This window comes from Caretta caretta, chromosome 19 (genome assembly GCF_965140235.1).
Source record: "Caretta caretta isolate rCarCar2 chromosome 19, rCarCar1.hap1, whole genome shotgun sequence".
Classification (NCBI taxonomy): Eukaryota; Metazoa; Chordata; order Testudines; family Cheloniidae; genus Caretta; species Caretta caretta.
Window position 1 is genome coordinate 8237351 of NC_134224.1, and position 20416 is coordinate 8257766.

The 20416-nt window shown below is 45.8% G+C and overlaps 1 protein-coding gene across 1 annotated transcript; it reads right to left on the reverse strand.

Annotated features, from left to right (window-relative positions):
- Nucleotides 1–548: 548 nt before the first annotated feature.
- On the reverse strand, nt 549–20001 carry CNR2 (cannabinoid receptor 2). Its single transcript, XM_048825845.2, has 2 exons — nt 19798–20001; nt 549–2897 (listed from the first exon to the last, which is right to left on the reverse strand). The coding sequence occupies exon 2, from the start codon at nt 2829–2831 to the stop codon at nt 1737–1739; it is 1095 nt and encodes a 364-aa protein (XP_048681802.1). The 5' UTR covers nt 2832–2897; nt 19798–20001; the 3' UTR covers nt 549–1736.
- Between the last annotated feature and the right edge of the window lie 415 nt (nt 20002–20416).

Below are 20416 nucleotides of genomic sequence, written 5' to 3' on the forward strand. Positions count from 1 at the left end.
GCCCTCACCCCCTCCCACACCCCAACCCCCAATTTCGTGAGCATTCATGGCCCACCATACAATTTCCATACCCAGATGTGGCCCTCGGGCCAGAAAGTTTCCCCACCCCTGCTCTAGGATTTCTAAGCCACAGAGAAAACATTCTTTATTCTTACTCTGTGTAGAGTTTAACTATTAAAACAAATAAGCCATTTAATGATGTGCTAATAGATTTACCATGGCAGTTTGCAAGCTAAATACAACATAGTGGTTTATAGTATGTAGCACAAGAGGCATATTTACATATACTACTGCAGGTAAGTTTACGTGCATGACTGAGGTCAATTATTAACAGCCCAAGTGTGCTTTGTTAAGTTTCAAATGTTGTTCTCTCGTGTTTGTCAGGAGTTGGGAGGCCGATGTTATAATCATATTAATATGCTGCACCCAAGGGGGCAAATTCAGCACTGGTGTAAAGTAGGTGCAAGTCTTTATGACATGCTCTTGGCCACATGTACTGACTGGTGCTTGTGTTCATAGAATCGTAGAATATCATGGAATGTCTTATGGAATGTCTTATTTCCTAGGAACAAATATCTTGCCTGCCTAGAGTAGAAAACATCTTCAGCACATACTGCATTTCTGGACAAAACAATACAGCACCTTCTTAAAACAGCTTCTCAATAATTCCAGGCAAAGGGCTTAATTCTTCTTTGGTGCAGTCCTGGTAAAGTCAGTGAAATTACACAAGGGATAAATGTGCCTCCTTAGTTGGATGAGAAATAAACCACACTCATACATTTCCTTTGAAACCATACTTGGCTGTAAATGTTCCTGGAATACAATCAAACTCCTAAACACTGAGGCTCTCAGACTGCCCAGTTCCTCAAAGCTACTTAGGCACCAATTGATTTCAGTGGAAGTCAGGAGTCTGAATACCTTTGAGTATCTAGGCATAAGACCCACTGAGGGCTCCATCCTGGACAAGGTGCTCAACTTCCACTGAGTTTAACAGGAGTGTGGGGCTCTCACCACTGCTGCGGTGTGCTCGATGCCTTAGCATATTGAACCACAACTGCATATAAAGTGTTGCAGTCCCAGCAGCTGAGTGGCCACAGACCACCCTTGTGCTACAGCCACGTGGGTCAAAGCACATTTTCCTTGGGCCAGAACTTAATTTTAGAGTAGGGAGGAAAGAGGTCATTGACTACAAGATAAGTGGGTCAAGGAGATCACTGGTTGACACAGTTGTGGACTAAGTCTGATAAACTGGGAGGGTTGCCCTAAAATAGTGGACTGCTTCTGTTGTTTATCCATCCATCCATGGTGTTTGTAGCGCACCCATCACTGTAATATCTATGAATGCCTGCTATGCTATCATTGTAGTATTTGTATGGTAGAGTTGGTCCAGTCTTCCTTTGGTTGGGTTTATCTGATCTTTAGAAGGTAGGAACCATCAGCCCAGATTTTTAAAGGTACTTAGGCAGCCAATTCCCTTGGAAATAAATGGGAATTAGGTGCCTAAATACCACTACAAATCTGGGCCCATGTCTTTTACTCACTAAGTAAAGTCCCAGGCACAAGGAGGGTGCGGTCTGCAAATGTTTCATAATACCATTACAGCCAAATGACTTCATTTCCCAGGCAAGGCATTCAGTCATGAATCCTCCCAGGAGCTACAGAGAAAAGCAGCTTTAGATTTTCTTCCTTTTCAAAGAAACAATCCAAAATCTGTCATATGTTTCCTGTGTCAAAGCTCAGGCTTTCAGCAGATTCATGTGTGTGTTGTACACAATGTCACCACAGATGGTTTCTATCGGTAAGGATTTCAGAGTGCTGTCTGCTTCTGGGGTCGGGGAGCTCTCTGAGGCGATCACCTTCTTTCTGAACCGCGAGCTGGTTTTCCTCAAAGAGGAGCGCAGCTCCCTGCTTCGGAGGGCGTACACAATGGGATTCACCATGGAGTTCACCAGGCAGAGGGTGCTGCAGAAGGCGAACACCTTTCTGATGTGATCATTCAGGCTGACGAAGAGGCTGTACATCATGAGAGCCAGCACTGGGGACCAGCATGTCATGACAACTGCCAGGACCATCACTAATGTTTTGGCGAGCGTGACGTCCATCCTCATCTTTGCATTCCGCTTCCCAGCCTGGCTTTGGCGTTTCTCCATGTACACTGTGTGCTTATGAGCCTTCCACAGCACCCGGACGTAGGTGTACACTATACACACCAGCAGAATCATTACCAGGCAGATCCAGCTTGACAGATACTTGCTATCAACAAAGGGAAACAGCTCAGAGCAGGCTGAGTTTAGCCTGCAGCAGTTCCACCCCATTAGAGGCAGGAAGGCAGTGATTATGGTAGCTATCCACATCACAGCCATAGCCACCACAGCCCTTTTCCTCGTCACGATGACCTTGTATTCCGATGGCCGATAGATACAGACATAGCGGTCAAATGCCATCAGCAGCAAGCTGCCCAAGGACGCTGTGAAGGACGTGTTGACCCCTCCGAGCTTCAGCAAGAAGATCTCTTTAGAGGAGTCAGTTCTGTTGAAGACATGGAAATCAAGAAAGCTGCAGACAAATACAATGCTGGCCAGGACATCTGCTAGGGCCAGGCTGCTGATGAAGAGGTAGGAAGGCTTTTTCCTGATCTTAGGGGAAGCAAATATCAGATACAACACCAAAGAGTTTTCCAAAATGCACAGAATCCCACAAATGGAGCACAGTACAGCTATGCTTGTTTTCTGAGCGAAGCTATTGAGGACCATGTAACATTCCATGGGCATGGTATTCATGCCGCAACTGGACACTTTTGCAGTTTCATCCACCTGACATCTCCCCATCATGATTATCCAGGCTCAAAAAGCTTTCCAAAGAGCTGGGGTTTCCTTGGTGAGCCTTCAGATGCTGCTCTGAAAAAAAGATGTAGAGGAGAAAAACTTATATTTGTACTCAGCACAAAGAACAACAGACACAGCTAAAGGGACACAAAACAGTCAGAGAATACCCCCCACCCCCAATGCAAAGGATTTGAGACCATACAAAGGAGAAAAGAGACCAGTGAGAAATATTTCTAGGTTCTCTGTCCAAAGAGTTGTGTAACACTGGATGGGCAAGGGTAGTGGCAGTGGGGCAGACATAGGGGATGGCATATCTAAGCTGTCAGTTCAAATCCTGCTGCTCTTACTAAGGTGAGTAGTTCCACTGACTTTACTGGGACGACCCATGAGATTAGAATGAGCCAGATTTGATCCCAAGTCACTAGAGATCCAGAGCTGTTACCCTCTGATGGTCTCTGTGAAAAGAGTAGGTGATTTCAATCTGCTCTTGCCACTAATAACAGGTTTCAGAGTAACAGCCGTGTTAGTCTGTATTCGCAAAAAGAAAAGGAGTACTTGTGGCACCTTAGAGATTAACCAATTTATCTGAGCATAAGCTTTCGTGAGCTACAGCTCACTTCATCGGATGCATCCGATGAAGTGAGCTGTAGCTCACGAAAGCTTATGCTCAGATAAATTGGTTAGTCTCTAAGGTGCCACAAGTACTCCTTTTCTTCTTGCCACTAAGATATCTTTGCTGTTAGTCTCAGCAGAAATGCCCTGGATTCCATTGTAGTCACCACGAGGGGGCAGTAATAACAAAGCTTCTTATTTGACAGGTCACTGTACATATTATACTGTAGGCCAGTGGTTCTCAACTTTTCCAGACTACTGTACCCCTGAAGCCTGAGCCCTGCTGCCCAGGGCTGAAGCATGTAACTTAGCTTTGCAGGGCCCCCTGTGGCATGGGGCCCCAGGCAGTTGCCCTGCTTGCCACCCCCTAACGCCAGCACTGCACTTGCAACCCCCCCTAAATCCATCCCGCAGCCCCCCTGAGGTCACAACCCCCAGGTTGAGACACTCTGATCTAGATGAGTTGACATACCCCCTGGAAGACCTCTGCATACCCCCAGGGATACATGTAGCCCTGGTTAAGAACCACTGCTGTAGGCTATATGGTGTGAAATACAGAGTATTGCCAGTTCCAGGCATTCAAAAATCATGAAATTTGTAAAAATAAGTTTGCAGTTCTTTGGATTTGCCTTCTGGTTTTTGAGCCTTTAGGGTTGCACTCAGGTCACGTTTTGAAGCTTTTCTGTACAATCATGAGGGCTGAAAAATTACTTAAAAAAAATACAACAGCTGGTATTGTCATGTAATAACATGACTCCAGGAGCTGTGCTTTATAAAAAACATCAACTATTGTGAGACTTATATTGCTTCATCACCCTAATATCGGAGTACTTCCCAAGTATCTAAAAATAGAAACCAATGCTCTTTCTTACTTCCCAGGTTGTAGGAAAAATAGCAGAGTTGGTGAACGGGTTATTTTGCGTGTTAGTTGTGTAGTGTGAGCGAGTGTGGGTGAAGAATTTATTGAGGGCCAGGTAAGTCAAAGCCATGAATTTTGCATTTAGGGCCTGATCCAAAGCCATTGAAGTAATGACTTTCTATTGACTTCAGTGGGTTTTGGATCAGGCCCCTTGGTTCTGAAAGTGGTTAGATCTGTGGTCATTCTTCTCTCTTGTGGCCGTGAGTTCCACAGTCTAGATACAAATCCTGTGCAAGTTCTGTGTCAGGTGCTCACAAGGTTCACTTCTTCCACCACTGGAATGCAGACACTGCAGGGGTGGAATGTTGCAGCTATTTAGCAGCACTGCACAGCAGCTTAGGACAGGTAGGGAAGAATAATTTATCTAAGGGCACGTCTTCACTGGGAACTTTAAAGAGCGGCTGTGGCTCTCCTTTAACATGGCTGGTATAGTCGTGGCATAGCGCTTGGAGAGAGCTTTCCCAGTGCTCTAAAAAACCCGTCTCCACAAGGGGAGTAGCTACCAATGCTGTCTACACTGACACTTTACAGGGCTGAAACTTGCAGCGCTCCAGGGAGTGTTTTTTTACACCCTTGAGAGAGAAAGTTGTGGTGCTGTAAAGTGCCAGTGTAGACAAGCCCTAAGTGAAACTGCAAGGGGAATTTAGGGGGGTAGATTGTACACTGATACAGGGCTCAATTAATAAAGAATTAAAGGAGGATCATTTAATTAATGCAGATCAATCTGGAAAACAGATCCAGTCCAATTAACCTGATATTTTTGAATTAGATGACAAGTTTGGTTGATAAAGGTAATAGTGTTGATGTAATATATTTAGACTTTTGTAAGGCATTTGGCTCGGTACCACGTCACATTTTGATTAAAAACTAGAATGATATAAAATTAACAAAACAATGAGGAGTCCTTGTGGCACCCTAGAGACTAACAAATTTATTTTGGGCATAAGCTTTGGTGGGCTGGAACCCACTTCATCAGATGCCTGGAGTGGAAAATACAGTAGGCAGGTATGTATGTGCTGTGTATTTATACCTGCCTACTGTATTTTCCACTCCAGGCATCTGATGAAGTGGGTTATAGCCCACAAAAGCTTATGCCCAAATAAATTTGTTAGTCTCTAAGATGCCACAAGGACTCCTTGTTGTTTTTGCTGATACAGACTAACACGGCTACCACTCTGAAACCTGTCATAAAATTAACATGGCACACATCACATGGATTAAAAAGTGGCTAACTTATTGGTCTCAAAATGTCATTGTAAATGGGGACTCATCAGCTGGGTGTGTTTCCAGTGGAGTCCCAGCGGGATTTGTTCTTGGCTCTACGCTATTCATTTTTATCAGCAACCTGGAAGAAAACATATACTTATCACTGATTAATTTGCACATAACACAAAACGTGGGGAAATGGTAAATAAATGAAGAGGCCAGGTTACTGAATTAGAACAAACTGGATCACTTGGTACTCTGGGTGCAAGCAAGCAATGTGTGGTTTAATACAGTTAAATGTAAATGTATACGTCTAGGAACAAAGAATGCAGGCCCTGCTTATATAATGGGGCTCTATTTTGAGAAGCAGTGACTCTGAAAAGATGTGTGGGTCATGATGGATAATCCACTGAATATGAGCTCCCAGTGTGATGCTTTGACCAAAAGAGCTAATGTGATCTTTGGATGCATAAACAGAAGAATCTCAGGTAGGAGTGGAGAGTTATTTTACTTCTGTATTTGGCACTGGTGCGACTGCTGCTGGAATCCTGTGTCTAGATCTGGTGCCCTCAAATCAAGAAAGATGTTGATAAATTGGAGAGGGTTCAGAGAAGAGCCACGAGAATGATTAAAGGGTTAGAAAACCTGCCTTATAGTGATAGACTCAAGGAGCTCAATGTATTTAGCTTAACAAAAAGAAGATTAAGGGGTTACTTGATCACAGTCTATAAGTACTTACGCGGGGAACAAATATTTAATAATGGTATTTTCAATCTAGCAGAGAAAGGTCTAACATGATCGAATGGCTGGAAGTTGAAGCTAGACACATGCAGACCAAAATAATGTGTACATTTTTGACAGTGAGGGTAAATAACCATTGGAACTATTTACCAAGGGTTGTGGTGGATTTTCCATCACTGCCAATTTTTAAATTAAGATTGGATTTCGTTTTAGAAGAGGTGCTCTAGTAATCATTTTGGGGACATTCTCTGGCCTGGGTTATCCAGGAGATCAGACTAATGGTAACAGTGGTCCCTTCTGGCCTTGGAATCTATGAACAATTACCTGAATTGGAATATGGTTATACCCCAAGAGCACACAGCATCTTTTCACAAGTTCTCTGAGATCTTTAATAACAGCAAGTGATTAGGACCTGGGATTTACATTTCTTCCTAAAGTAGCCCATTTTCAGTATTCCTGACAGAAGATTAGAAAGTGCCATTCCAGTTCCTGGGACTCAATCCAGCTATTTTGGGAAAACAAGGCACAGATTGAAATATTTAATCTTCATTAAGGACATTTCCATTATGATGATTATTAATACCTAGCTCTTATCTAGCACTTTTCATCAGTAGATCTCAGCGTGCTTATGAAAGAGAGACAGTTTATTTTATCTATTATGGTTTTGTAAATCTCAGCCATACTGAAATTGTATTTCTTTCCCTTCAATCCCTCGTGCTGAAGATGAATTATAGACACTTCAGATTTTCTGTTCAGTTGATTTCATCCTTGGCCATTAGAATGCCACACAAATCAAAGCCCTTAAACACATTTTAACATCTAAACCAGCCAAGTATACTGGTCACAAAACAGAGAAAGAACCATAACTTTCCACAGCCGGATGCAGTACCCACAATGGCTCCGATCCCGAAATGTGATCAGCACAGGCAGATGGTGAATCTCTAGATTCCTGAACCCATGGGGATCGGTTACAGCACAGGGCTGGGGCCCAATGAGTCTCAACAGCACCACTTCTGAGCAGGATAGGGTTTAGGACAGTGTTTATTGAGAGATTTAATGGAGTACTGATGCACTGAGCTTTCCAGTTACAGAGCCGGCGTGTCTGAGATCAGCAGACACCTGCAGGAAGCTAAGGGGCTGGAACGCCCTCATCATCTCTAGCAGCAGATATTCTGATTCTGTCCCAGATCTTACAGGTATGGGGAAAGCTCACTATGCCACAGTCCATGCTGGACCTTGCTTTGGGAATCCAGGACTTTGGTCTGCAGGGTTGTCAATCCAGCTTTTTACACCAGCACTGAATTTACTCTTTGAAAACCAGTTCAGGAGTCTGGGGAAGGGAGTTCGCCAAGTGTGCGCACACACACGTGTGTGTGTGTATGTGTGTGAGTTGAGAGACAGACAGCACTCCCAGGATGAAAGTCTCTTGTGTGCGGCAGACAAAGTTACAAGGAAACTGCCAACACTCCTCCTTTGCTGGGTGGAGGTATTTCCTAGAAATAAAGCATATGAGTTCAGTCATGTCTGGAGCCTGCAGCTCCCCAGTCCCTCCCACTCCCAGAACCCATGGAGATCCTTTGAGGAGTTCTTTCCCGCTTATGAAGCAAACAGCTGGATTTCTCACCAGCTCCTCATGATTGGGGTTTAATTGTCCTGTTTCCTCCAGCATGAGGAGGAGGAGGTGGGAAAAGGGGTTTATGGATAGATTTGAAGGAAGCAGCTGAGGATGCTTGATAGACAGAGCGAGGGAGATGGTTCCAGTTCTCGGGGCAGCGTGAATGAAGGTGGGAAGCTGAGGGTGAAAGAGAAAGGAAAGAGAGTTCGGAGGAAGGCAGGGAGCTAGGGGGTGTCACAGTTGCGGGACTCACTGCACCTCACTCCCCCTTTGGTCTCTCTGAGTGCATCTCCTGAGCTATTCAACCTGGTGCCTATACCTATCTCGGGGCCAGGGGTGGTGTTTGTCATAGAATCATAGAATATCAGAGTTGGAAGGGACCTCAGGAGGTCATCTAGTCCAAGCCCCTGCTCAAAGCAGGACCAATCCCTAATTTTTGCCCCAGATCCCCACATGGCCCCCTCAAGGATTGAACTCACAACCCTGGGTTTAGCTGGCCAGTGCTCAAACCGCTGAGCTATCCTGTCCTGTGGTGGCCCCGCAGAAAGCTTCATTCCTGTGCCCATACCAGCTCTGTCACACCATCACACCGGGCAGGGTGGGTATGCATCCCAATTGCCATTGCACCAGGCGGGGCGCGCGGGTCATTTTGGCTTTCTCTCTGTCTATTTCTAGGGACAAGCAACGGAGTTCTTGCTGTCTCGGGAAGTGCTATTGCCTGGATTGCAGGGGCTTTATGCCACTGCTGCTCGGGGTGGAACTCCATGATTCTCCCACTCTAAAACCCGGCCCTGGGACACAGCACTCTGTGGACCAACTGTGCTTACTCTGCAGATCTGAGTACAGATCCTGCAGTTCTTCCCTTCAGGAGCCTGTGACCTGTGGTGTACAGGGACCACATACCCTTCTTAAAATCACAGTATGATTTCTTTAGCAGCTGGAATAAAGGAATAGAAAATAAATAGCATTTTAAAACAACAGACAGGCTACATGCATGTCTAGAGTCCTGCTATCCCCTGATGATGACCTAGGAAGGCCTAGCTTCTGCAGATACCCCCAGCAGGCTCTTTTATGAGTCTCTTCCCTCTGGTTTCTCCCAATGACCCTTCCTCCCTCTCAGAGAGTGTCCCTCTCTAAACCCTCTCTATGGTTCTTTGTTCTCCTGCATTCCTGGGCCTTTTCCAAGAGGCTAACTGGAGACAAAGGCAGAATCAAAGATAATAGTTCAGGCATTGTCCCTTAACAGCTGCTAAGTGTTTGTTGAGAGGTGGCTGTCCTCTCACCTGTCTTTACAGACATACATCTAGCCAGTTAAACCATGACAGTCATTCAGAAAACATCCCAATAACCAGGCCAACATACGGGATCAAACTATTACAGGGAGAAGGGGAAAAGGAGAGACGAGATGCAAAGGAGACAAAGGCAATATAGGTCAATGGTAATGCATGAATTTAATGTGGTAAGAGACAGGAAGCCATTTCATCTGGCACCACCCTCGCAGGGAGCCGCTCATGCATGATGTAGCTGACACATTAGGAACCTGTGGGCAGAAAGTAGTTTGATGTCACTATCGCACAGGCTGTAAAATCTGTTTCCTGGGGAGACCTCAGAACCCCTGGAGCTGGCTGTGGGTAGCTGAGAGAGAATTTTAAATTTCTGCCTGGAGCTTCAGGGGGCATTTTAAAGGGCCGTAACAGAGACAGGACCATTTGAAAATGTCTCTGGATAAATGTTGTAGACAGGTAAATCTGCTGTGCATGCATCTATTAGGGACAAAGAGGCTACAATGCAGGGGAGGAGCGAAGCACCAAAACCCCACAGGAGGCTTCTCATATCTGCAGCTGCAAAAGGGACACGGGAACTAGAGATGGGCCCAATCCCCAGCTGTGGTTAATCAGGGTTGCTCCATCGAGATTAATGGGATGATGCCCATTTACAGGATCTGGCCCCCAAAACCTAGATCTGGGCAGCCTTGAACTTTGGGGGAGATTGGAATCAGATGTTTTCCAGTGCTGCACTTCTATGATTCTTTATAATGGGCCACACCAAAATGCTGGATCATGTCTGCACTTTATTAACCAGCCCAAGGGGTGGCTAATGTTTCTAGCACAAGATGCACGCTCTCAAAAACAGGAAATCCTGAGCAAATCCACTTCTTCATTTGAGACTCTAGGCCTTAGGGACTTTCCTTTCTTCTCCCAGGTGGCTTGTTTCCGAGAGAGAGAAAGAGAGAGAGTAAAATCCCTTCACACTTTCAAACAGCCGCTTCTATCACTTGGTGATCTGTTATCCCCATCTCTGCTCAGTGATCACATCTCCAGGAAGACAATCAAAAGAAATACTCAGAGACTTTAAGGTCAGAATTGACACTGTGATAACCTAGCCTACAAAGCCACTGTCCTGGCTGGCTGTGACCAAATCCTCTGAGAGGAAGAAAAACTGTTAATTGCCCATGGAAAGAGCATTCTCCAGCTTGCTTGAGGGATTATCCAACAGCAGCTGGAAGGGGTTTAGGAGATGGAGGTTTCTGAGGTTTTTCAGAGGAAGATGGAGCCTTTCACTTCAAGGTCACCACATCCAATCCATGTTGGTAGTGACCAAAAGCCGTTATCTATTATGCATAGGCACAAACCATCAGATCCATGTGTCTGTCAGTCTAAGTACAGCGAGATGGTGGGTTTCGCTCTAGATCCTGGTGGACAGGCCTCCAGATGGCAATAATCACCATCACTATAGCACCCCATCGATGGCTGCAGCCCTGAACCCCAGCGCATTGGCCATCCTGAATCCCAGCCCTGAACATTGGAGTTTCAGCTGTTAGTGGAAAATGTTTTCAAGTTGAAAGCACTGGCTGCATCTTTCTCACGCGAGGTTAAAAATCCCCAGGCCCTAAACACCTGCAATATTCTTTGAAAAGAGGAAATGTCCAAAGAGAGTAAGCCACAGAAGAGACAAGCAGTTATTGCAACAAAATACTAGCAAAATACCACAGAAACAAACAGGGCTGGTGGGGGAAAGTGAGGGGGGTGGAAGAGGACCTGAGCAGTATTTGCTGTGGATTGATGAACTGCTGGAGGTTTCAGGTATTTGTGCCTGATGGCCATGCGGTCTCCCTCAGTGACCTTTTCAGTAAGATGACTACAGCAGCCATAGCTAGCAAATGCGGGACAGGAGGGAAAGCGACGGAAAAGGTCTCGAAGACCTTTCCACACAAAGACTTTAGCACTGACGGGTGATTTGTAGTTTCCATCCCCAGATGATTCCCCTTGTTACTTTCACCCCTGCCTCCCCTGTCACACTAAACACTGCAATTGCTTTGGTTGCAGGAAATACCCCGTGCTAGTAGGTGTCATTGTCCATCCAGCTCAGTTTTATATTGGGCCTGATCCAATGTCTATTAAAAGAACAATCTTTTGACTTCAAGGGATATTGAATAAGGCCCATGGCATAGAGCTGTCAAGTGCAGAGGTGCAGAAGGGCTGTGGCTGAGAAGAGTAACCCAGGTGATTAGGGGGCTGGATAGACCAAAGTATAAAGAAAGAGTAAAACAGCCAAATAGGAATATGTTGGCTAAACACAGAGTGTGGAGGGAGGGACAACCGGACGGTCAGACGCACAAGAAGATAATACAGGGGACAGAGAGATTTGTTCAAGAGGCGTAATCAATGTCTGTGAGTATCTGAAGCCCGTAAATACCATGGGCCCAATAGAGGGCTCCTGACACAGCAGAACCAGCATGTTCCTGCTGCCTGGGACAGAGCCCAGCTTTGTGGGACCTCCTTGCACATCCCTGCATGGTGGAGGGCCGGTCAGGGCGGGTTGGGCCCAGGCATGGTTAGAGGGTTAGAGGGTCCTTGCCATTCTGGGGTCTCCATGAGAACAATGGGAGTTTTGCCTGAGAAAGGACTAAGGGTGAAAACCAGCACAAGGCCTATGCAACAGTCCAGTAGGGCTTATATGGGACTCAGGTGGTTTCTAAGGCCATCTCTACAGGGAGGTGGATTTCATCCTGCACATGGAACCTGAGTCAGGAACTCAGGACTTGGCTCCAAATAGTCACAGAAGCAGGACAAGAAGAATAAAGTCTGTGATGTTTTGGGATTAGCTAACGTTACAACGCGGAGATGGACCCAGAACAAAGCCCCCAAATCCGAACACCCTCCATAGTCTCGGGAAGTTGGGCCCAGATCTGAACTCCATGTTTCAGGACTATCCCTGCTATAAAATAACCCCAAGAAGCTGGTAAGAAATAGAGGAGGTGAGCTGGAGCGAAAGGAGAACAGTAGCTTTAATAAAGAGTGAATGGCCTGAGGTAAAACAGATAAGTGCTGATCCTGCCTAGCAGAGGTTCCTACAGCTGAGGGCCATTACTTCCCTGCCTCAGCGCATGTCCAGAGATATTTACTCTACAAACACTGGGGCTTGATCCTACTCTTATTGAGATCAAAGGCAAAACTCACAATGAGGTCCAAGGCAGCAGGCTTGGGTGCCAAGTTAGCCTTAACATATCACCCTTGGAGCTTTGAGCTGCATGAAATTTCCCCAGCTCCCACGCAGAACTAGAAAGGAACCTGTTCCTGAAATACAGGTAGAGGAAACTGTTGTATCACACGGGCCCAGTAAAATCTTGGGGAAAGCATCGATGCCGCTGAGCACTGTGACGACAGACAGACTGATGCACGTGAAAGCGTAGGCCCTGACCCCGCAAAGTCTTGTGCACTATGAGCATGTTCTGCTTTAAGCACGTCAACAGGAATGTTCCCATGCATCAAGTTAAGTAAGTGGGTCAGTTGCGGAAGGAACAGGGGCCGAAGGGTTATCTTCCAACGTTCTGAATACAGCAGCTAACCCTTATCACAAATCAGCCCATGCAGAACGTTTTGCACAATCACCAGAAAGGGGTACATAACGTTCATTCCACAGGACGAACCTGTCTCCTTTTATTGGCTGCAAAAGGAATCTTCAGGGACAGGTGGCTTTGAAGGAAATCAGACTTTGCCAGTTGAAAAAGCGGGACTGAGGCCCTTTCAAAAAGAGCAAGATAATCGCTCAACGGTCTTCTTTGCATCCCAGGTTTCTGTCAGCGCAGTCGCTGCTGAAACAGTGCCACAGGTGGTAGGCAGGTCTCCTGGAAGGTGCACAGACACAGCAAGGGTTCAGCGGTGTGTGAAAAGGCACAGGGTCGCTGTGGGAAGCAGGAGAATAGGGAATAGCCCAGGAGTGGCCAAACTGCGGCTTGTGAGCCACATCATGTGGCTATTTTACAGTTACAGTGCGGCTCACAGAGCCCCCCACTCCCCCGCCATTCTCCGCCTACCAGACTGGGAGTAGGGGGGAGCTCGAGGCTTCCACCCTGCGGTGGGGTGATGGGGCAAGGGGCTTCTGCCAGAGACGACAGGTACCTGCTGGGAGCTGGGGGGGCACAATTTAAAGGTTTGCTCCCCCCAACAGCTTGAGTTACACCCCCACTCTTATCCTCAGCGGCCCCTCCCTGCCGCTCCCCGGTGTTAGCCCTGCCTGGAGAAGCAGTGGCAAACACCTGGGAGCTGCAGGGAAGGGGCGCTGCTTTTGCTCCACAATGAGAGGCAGCAGCAAAAGCAGCATCTCTCCCTGCAGCTCCCAGCTGTTTGCTTCTGCACCTCCCCAGGGCCGCAGCTCCCAGCTGGCCGGCTTCAGCAGCGGCCATGCGGGGAGGGGGGCCCAGTGGCACCATGTGACCAAACGGGGCCTTCAAACCCTGGCAAAAATTGGCAGGACAGATGACACCACACGTCACCTCTGACTTCTCCCCAGCAAGGAGGGATTCTTGGGGCTTCAGCCCCAGGGGGTGTGCCTGCCGGGTCTCAGGATGTCAGCAGGAGCAGGTCGGAAGCCCCGAGCCCCAGCAGGCACCTCTCACTCAGCTGAAGCCCCGGCAGGTGCGCCCTGGCTCTCAAACTTCGGAAGATTGTTGTCTATGGCTTGCAGGGTCGGTAAGTTTGGCCACCCCTGGAACAGGCAAAGGGAAATGACTTGGCAGATCCTGGGGGAAGTGGTCAATTACAGAGGAGATGTACTTATGTTAAATATTATTTATTATTACCAAAATACAGTTTTTCACCCGTGGATCTCAAAGCACTTTACACAGGTGGAAAAATCCACTTGTTAGATGGGGAAATGGCAGAGCTGGGACTAGAACCTAGGTAGGAAAAGCTGTGCTGGGTGTTACAGGTAAGGGTGAGAAATTTCAATCTGACATGGAAAGCAGTCGGAGGCCTATGATAAAAGGAAAAGGCAATCCATACACAAGGAAGGAGCCATTCAGCGAATGTGGGTGATTTTTCCCCCCTAGAAGTTTCTGTTCTATAAATAATTTCCCCCCCATTAATATCTCTGTGGCTGGCTCCCTTAAGCAATTGCTTAATCATCTGTGTAGGAGGAGTCTCACTCACATCCTCTTAGGGAGACTCTCTCAGCCTCCAATGCAGCTATAACGATCAATGCCTTAATATTGTTTGGCAACACTGATTCCTCCAGCACCTCGAATCCACATAAGCTAAAATATGGTTGGATCCCAGAGCCTTGTATTGGAGTAAGAACTGTGATTCTGCTGCTCTTAATGACGCTGCTTATGGCAGGGATATAGGGCATAAGGCAATTTGAGAGGTGGCCGCCTACATCTCCGGAGATTAGTCACCAGACCAACTCTCAATATATGCTCTGGTGACCAATAAAATCTGTTTAACGGGCTCACTCCTGCCCCCACTGACGTCAGTGAGAGTTTTGCCACTTGACATCAGCGGCAACAAGGTTAGGTCCAATATTTATATTTGGGAAACACCCTCCAGCATACAGAATTGGTGGTATCTTTAACATTCCACCTTGAGGTTTTCCAGAAGCCGCTCACTTGAATGAAGTGACACATATACACTAGGTGAGAACACATTTATGTCTAGAGATGGGCTCAAATCAAAAGCCTTGATTTGAACACCTTAGAAATGTCCTGGGCGCAAGCCAAACCCTAGGCTGAATTTCACTGCCAGGCCTAGTCACTCTGGTCCCAAGAACTCCTGGACTTTTGGTAGAAAAACTGGATCTCAATTATGCAGCAAGCATCCCATTGTGCCAAGGAATTTATGCTCTGATTGCCCCCTTCTTGTTTACTGCAGCTGTTCTTGGAAACATGCCACGTGCAGCAGAGCAACATTAACTACTGCATGCTGATATTGAACCTGACAACCTGCTCTTCTCTAGAGAGAGAGAAGTCATGCCACTAGATAAATTGGGGCATGTCTGAGTGGAGGAGGCAGGTGGAGGCAGGAAGATTAGCAGCAACCTCCTAACTCCTCTTGTTCCACTTGGGTTTCTAGAAAAGGAACAGCTTCTTCCCACAAATACAGCACAGCCTTGATTATCCAAACCTCTGCGGCCAAAACCCAACATTACCCAAATCACGGTTACCACCTTTGACATCTATGCATTCGACTGAAAATTCCCTTCCTTATCTGAAACGTCGGTGATCTGAACATTTTCAGTGCTCCTCCCACATCAGCCAGAGAATGGAAGTCGTACTGCGTATCAGAAAAGCAAAATTAAGGCCGCAGGACCTTTGTGATGGACTCACAATACAGGCACCAGACCCCAAATGTTTTTAAATCAACTAAAAAATGACTTCTAATAGGATGAGAGTTTCACTACTTATTTTGTGAGGCGCCTACAGAACAATGGGAGCTTTCTGGAAAATCAGATTTTTATTAACAAGATGAAAGATGGTTGTGCGGTTGACGAAACGGTGCAATGTGTCAAAAGCTACGGGTTATATTACTCGCTCTCTGAGTCTGGGCAAGTCATTTGCTGTACGCTTGCCTGTGACTCATTTTCCTTTTCGGTAGAATGGAGATATTGCCACCGAAATCACAGAGAGGCGGTGGCACTAACATGCCCTGAGTTAGTCAGTGTTGTGGCACTAGAAGGGAAAAGTGCTATTATAAAATGTTTATTTCGGTAAAGTGTCAAACTGCAGCATGTTTTTAGCGGGGGGTGGGGAGGCGGGGAATCTGTCTAATGCAGTCCAGCACACACTGATCTTCCCATCCATATTGTTGAGACATGATCTCTGTGCTATGGGTGCTGGGAAGGAGGTAGTTGATATACGGAAGAGGAGCTGATGGAGGCAGCATACAGCAGGGTGTTGAATTACCTCGTTGGCTATCCCCTTGCTTTTTACAGTTGAAGCTTGTGGATTAAGCTGCCTAAAGCCACCGTTCCCCTCCGCTGAAGTCATTTGGAGTTTTCCCATTGACGTCAGACCCTGAGTGCCGGATTTACAGAAAAGCTCAGGTTCCATTTAGGCACCTAAATAAGTGCCTAGATATACAGAAGAGTTCAGCACATTGGGTTCTGAGTGCTTGAAAATCTGTCCCTAAATTAACAAAGTTTTTTTTACATGGGAATATAGCTTTAACTTGTGCAATCAGAAAATACACCCATGTTTGGACAGTGCCTACCACTATGGGATGGGCCTCTAAGCATTGTGATAGCACTAAAAAACTTATTATCACCCCCACCACCTCACTGCCCTTAGCATGATTGGGAGTGAGCTTAAGAATGAACAGTTCTTTGAATAATTTCCCCGAGGTGTGAGACAAAATCTCCCTCTAGCCCCCACCCCCCAACATCAGACATGCAGCTCTTATCCCACCTCTGTTGCATAGCATAAGGAAGATCTCACTTCTCCATTTTCACTGAATTCCCCCCGATCCTCATCCCCTCTCTCAAGTCTGTGATAGAAAGGGCTGCATCTTGCTCCAAGCCTAGATCAGTTTAATTTTGTGTATTTACTACAGGACTCCAAAATCAGAGAGAATATCCTAGGACCAGATTCCCCTCCTGCGCCCCGGTCCATCTTTCTTGGCAACTGGGCTGTTTGATGTTGTTTGGACATACACATACCTAGAGTGTGTCCTTCTTCTTGCCGCCTGACAGTGGCTAGTGGCACCAAGAGCAGAGAATGAGGAAGCATCAGCTTCCAGGGCACAGGAGTAGAAACATCAGTGGCAATAACACAAGTAGAATGCCCCAAATGGTCCCCTATCCTACAGTAAAAAAAGATCTATCTGGCTTTAAGATTAAACTCGATAAGTTTATGGAGGAGATGGTATGATGGGATAACATGGTTTTGGTAATTAAATATTCATGGTAAATAGGCCCAATGGCCTGTGATGGGATATTAGATGGGGTGGGATCTGAGTTACCCAGGAAAGAATTTTCTGTAGTATCTGGGTGGTGAATCTTGCCCACATGCTCAGGGTTCAGCTGATCGCCATATTTGGGGTCGGGAAGGAATTTTCCTCCAGGGCAGATTGGAAGAGGCCCTGGAGGTTTTTCGCCTTCCTCTGTAGCATGGGGCACGGGTCACTTGCTGGCGGATTCTCTGCTCCTTGAAGTCTTTAAACCACGATTTGAGGACTTCAGTAGCTCAGACACAGGTGAGAGGTTTTTTGTAGGAGCAGGTGGGTGAAATTCTGTGGCCTGTGTTGTGCAGGAGGTCAGACCAGATGATCATAATGGTCCCTTCTGACCTAAATATCTATGAATAAGGATGAAAAACAACCAGTTCATAGGCACACGCTGACTGAGGGTTGTCTGCACTGCAGTGGGAGATGTGATTGCAGCACACGTAGACATACCCAAACTAGTTTTAATCCAGATAGTGCAAGTACCAACAGCAGTGAAGTTGCAGCAACATGGACTTCAGCAAGGGCTAGCTACCAGAATAAGGACCCAGCGTCCCGGCTTTTATAGCCCATGCTGCTGCTGCTTCGCTGTCACTGGTACTCAGGCACAGGTGCCGCAATCACACCTCCAATTGCAGTGTAGACATGCCCTAAGTGACAAGCCTCTCTCTGTTACTCAAAAAAAGAAAAGGAGGACTTGTGGCACCGTAGAGACTAACCAATTTATTTGAGCATAAGACATCTCTGTTACTCTCCGCTAGTATTTATAGCTGGGATTTTCATAAGGTCTCATCCTATCACAGTAAAAATGTAGGGCCCAGTTTTGCTGCCTTTACTCACATTGAATAATATCTTACTTCTCAGGTAGTCCCCTTGGAATCTCGCCCCATTTTCAAAGGAGAGCAGAAAGGTGCTGCCGTGCCTCTGCTGAGCCAGCGAAAAACAAACAGAAACCCCCCTGGGCATGTGTAAAACAAGGCACTGCAGGCATAATCATAGAATATTGGGGTTGGAAGGGACCTCAGGAGGTCATCTACTCCAACCCCCTACTCAAAGCAATCCCCAATTTTTGCCCCAGATCCCTAAATGGCCCCCTCAAGGATTGAACTCACAACCCTGGGTTTAGTAGGCCAGTGCTCAAACCACTGTGGATTATCTTGCCAAATGGAAATGCTGGAAGCCCCCATCTCTTGAGACATTGAAAACTAGACAGGAGAAAGCAACAGACACTATTCTATGGCAGTTCCGAAAGAGTGAGGAAAAGAATTTCCACCCAATTGTACATACAGCTTGGTTACCAGTAACGGGAAAAGTATCTGACAGTTTCATGGGTTTATGGCTCAGTATTACAGACTGTGAAGACTGCTAGCATATGGCAACAAGACCATCATATTTTTAAGTTTGATTCTAATCCCACTTACACCAGTGGGTAATTCCATTGACTTCAGTGGATGTTTAATCTAAAGGAGAATATGGCCCCTGTGATTCATTTCAGCTATCAAACTTATGCTGCATTGCTCAGAGTAGCATAGGTTTCTCTTCTCACTTGTAATAGTTTCTCTGCTTATTGAGACACTATGCAATTCATACAAATTAATCAATATCACAGTTAATTAGAGTAACATTACATTAATGCTGCTGTGATCAATGTTCAGAAAGCACCATGAAGATGTAATATTCTTCATTCAGATAGGTTATCATAAGCCCTTTTCAGAGCTTTGAGATGTTTAATAAAGTAACACACTTTTTAATGCTCAACAGTTAATAAAAACAATTAAAAGAGTTTGCGTGATACATAATCATCACCACCACCAATGCACTAACTCGTCTCCCTCTGGCTGTTTTAAATATTAAAACACCTTTGGCTTTGTATATATTTTAATTTTAATATGATTTATAGTTTCCATCTAGGAAATGTTTTGGCATTTTTCTGGATATTAGCTAATCATCCGGGCTTGTCTAAATGATCCTCTCAAAGACAGGCCTGTTGTTTCTGAAGTCCTTGACGTTAAGAAAATGGCAGAAATTCAGTATTGAATGGTATTTTAAAAAACAATTCTCTCATGCAAAATATGTGCCGGTATAAGAACAGCATTTGCAGATGAAATACAGTGATAAAGCGTCGCAAAGTAATGCTTCTGTTATTACACAACAATCTACAAGTACTGAAGTATAATAAGCCTTAGCCTTTGTGTAGGACTTTTGAACTTCAGAGAGAGCTATACAAACAGATACCATACTCAGTGCTTCTAACTGGATAGATAATATTTGGCAACAACTCTGAGGTTTCTAAAGTAATTATTCATAAAACGAGGAAAACAAGCCAGTGTAGATTCTGGCAGTTTGAAGATCTACCTTTAATGCTCTCATGAAGAAAACATTCCCTATAAACATCAGTTCTCCCACGCCAAGCGTTACTTTGCATTGCAGTGTGTCTGAAATAATACAGGACAAGGAGCCCATCAAACAATCAAAGGTGAATTCTGCCCCCTCCCAAAATGATAATGCACCTCTCCGAACCCTCAGCAAAATTCTTCCAGACCTTGTGTGTGTATCAACACCGCTGAATTTTAAGGCGTGGCATGCTTTATTGTGGGAAGAAGGGGAAAAAAAGAACTTTGCATGAAATATATACCTTGGGGATAGTGAATGAAATCTACTCACATGGTTTTGCTTGGGTGTCAGGCGGGAGATGCTTTTGGGACTTCCCATCCTTCCAACTGTCAGTGTATCTTGTACAGCTGTGCACTGGTGAATGCTGCTTTCTCCTCTATTCTGACTTCCGCTCTGGTTCTGCTTATTCTTCCCCTGGGTAGAAGTTTGTGTTAGTCCCTTCCCCAATCTCTCACTCTTCTTTATGTTCTCTTGGTGGAAAATATGTAATAAGTTTTTCCTTCCCTCCCCACTTCCTCTCTGGGTTTTGTGCTCTGCCTTTCTGGTCATTAGAAGAACTGTAGTGATGGATGTTTAAAACCTGTCTCAGATGCAGGGAGTCAATTTGCTTACCAAGGGTTTTCTTCTCAGTCTTCTCCAAGTGTAAAGAGTCTCATAGGGAAGAAACATTCAGGCTTCATTTGCCTGATTTTTAGGGTTGGGGGGAGGACCATGATTGTATCATCTTATTCTTTTTACTCCCTTCTGTTCTGGATTTAAAACCTGAGGCTGTATGAACTTCCCCTTGGCATCAGCATCAGCCAGCATGTCTGTCAACAGGCTTGTGTTGGAAAATCCTCACCCCCGAGCCAAACAGTTGAAATTAATTATTAATGTTGATGTTCCCACA

Bases quoted from the DNA above. Each gene is read 5' to 3' on its own strand.
- CNR2 (XM_048825845.2), bottom strand. From the start codon at position 2,831: ATGATGGGGAGATGTCAGGTGGATGAAACTGCAAAAGTGTCCAGTTGC.